This window comes from Amphimedon queenslandica, unplaced genomic scaffold, assembly GCF_000090795.2.
Source record: "Amphimedon queenslandica unplaced genomic scaffold, v1.1 AMPQUscaffold_9609, whole genome shotgun sequence".
Classification (NCBI taxonomy): Eukaryota; Metazoa; Porifera; class Demospongiae; order Haplosclerida; family Niphatidae; genus Amphimedon; species Amphimedon queenslandica.
The window spans coordinates 1-1,497 of NW_003550119.1; the positions used below are offsets into that span (position 1 = coordinate 1).

Consider the following 1,497-nt stretch of genomic DNA (forward strand, 5'->3'; position numbering starts at 1 on the left):
TTTCTGTTAGTCCTGGGGAGTTAGTATTATCATCAGTTCCTTCTATTTTGCTCTCATTTTGTCGTCAAATTGCTTCAGGAATGGAGTACTTGTCAAGGGAAGAAGTTTGTTCACAGAGATCTTGCAGCAAGAAATATATTAGTATCAGATGAAGGAACAGGAATATGCAAGGTAAGAGATTAGTACTAAGAATTGGACTTATATAGTATGGTCTCAGATTGCTGACTTTGGTATGTCAAGGGACCTACAAGATGAATCTTATTATATTTCACAAGCAAAAAAGATTCCAATAAAATGGACAGCACCAGAAGTAATTAGAAACTATATAATTAGAATATTGAATTGTGTATGTATAGGCATTACATTATAAGAAATATTCAAGTGCTAGTGATGTGTGGAGTTATGGAGCTGTAATGTATGAGATTTGGTCTTTAGGATATAAACCATTTGAAAACTCTACTAATCAAGAGGTAATATTATATTAAATCTAAGTTATCAATATTTTTTACTTTTTTTCTCAGTCCATTAGACTGGTTGATTCAGGCTATAGATTACCACCTCCTCCAGGATGTCCTAAACCAATGTATAAACTAATGATGCAATGCTGGTATGTTTAACAATAATTGGTTATTGCTGTTGTACCATATCCATACATTATAATGCTAATAACTCAAAAAATATTTGTCGGAATCAGCTCAAACTTGATACACAGCATAAGGACATCAATTTGTATCAGAAAATGTAATAAAAATTTGGGGTGATTTCAGAGCCATTTTTTGAAAAGAAACCATGGGCTATAGCCTTGGGAATTTTTCAGAATTTTGGCACTTTTTAAAAATGGCCGTAACTTAAAGAATTGAAGTCAGACTTGGCTCAAACTTTCTACATAACACAAGGGCATCAATCTGTATCAGAAAATGTAATAAAGTTTTGGGGTGATTTTGGAACCATTTTTTGAAAAAAACCATGGGCTATATAGCCTTGGGAATTTTTCAGAATTTAGGCGTTTTCTTAAAATGGCCGTAACTTGAAAAATTGAAGTTGGAATCAGCTCAAACTTTCTGCACAGCATGAAGACATCAATATGTATCAGAAAATGTAATAAAAATATGGGGTAAATTTAAGGCCATTCTTTGGAAAAAACCATGGGCTATAGCCTTGGGAACATGGGCGGTTGCAGAAATTTGGTTTGACCTGGGCATCAATAATTAGTGGGTGTGGAGTGGGTGTGGTTCCATACAATTTTGCAAGGAAAATGGACAATACTGATCTATAACTTCATTGAGATGATTTCTTAGCATAAAACAACAAAGAAGCCTGTTGAACTACCACAGTTTACACTGGATGCCCACACCAGAATCATGAATATAATTATTGGTCAAAAAGTCAACCTGGGCATTGCCCCCTAATGCCCAGGCCTGCAACCGCCTATGCTTGGGAATTTTTCAGAATTTTGACATTTTCTTAAAATGGCCGCAACTGGAAAATGAAGCTGAA

General features: G+C 34.8%; 1 protein-coding gene across 1 annotated transcript; it reads left to right on the forward strand.

The window, feature by feature from the left end:
* Nucleotides 1-78: 78 nt before the first annotated feature.
* LOC100636890 (ephrin type-A receptor 8-like) lies at nucleotides 79-648 on the forward strand (the record flags this gene model as incomplete). Its single annotated transcript, XM_011410254.2, has 4 exons — nucleotides 79-171; nucleotides 218-310; nucleotides 357-470; nucleotides 522-648. Coding segments are annotated over 4 exons (396 nt in total), but the record flags the coding sequence as incomplete, so codon positions are not given.
* Between the last annotated feature and the right edge of the window lie 849 nt (nucleotides 649-1,497).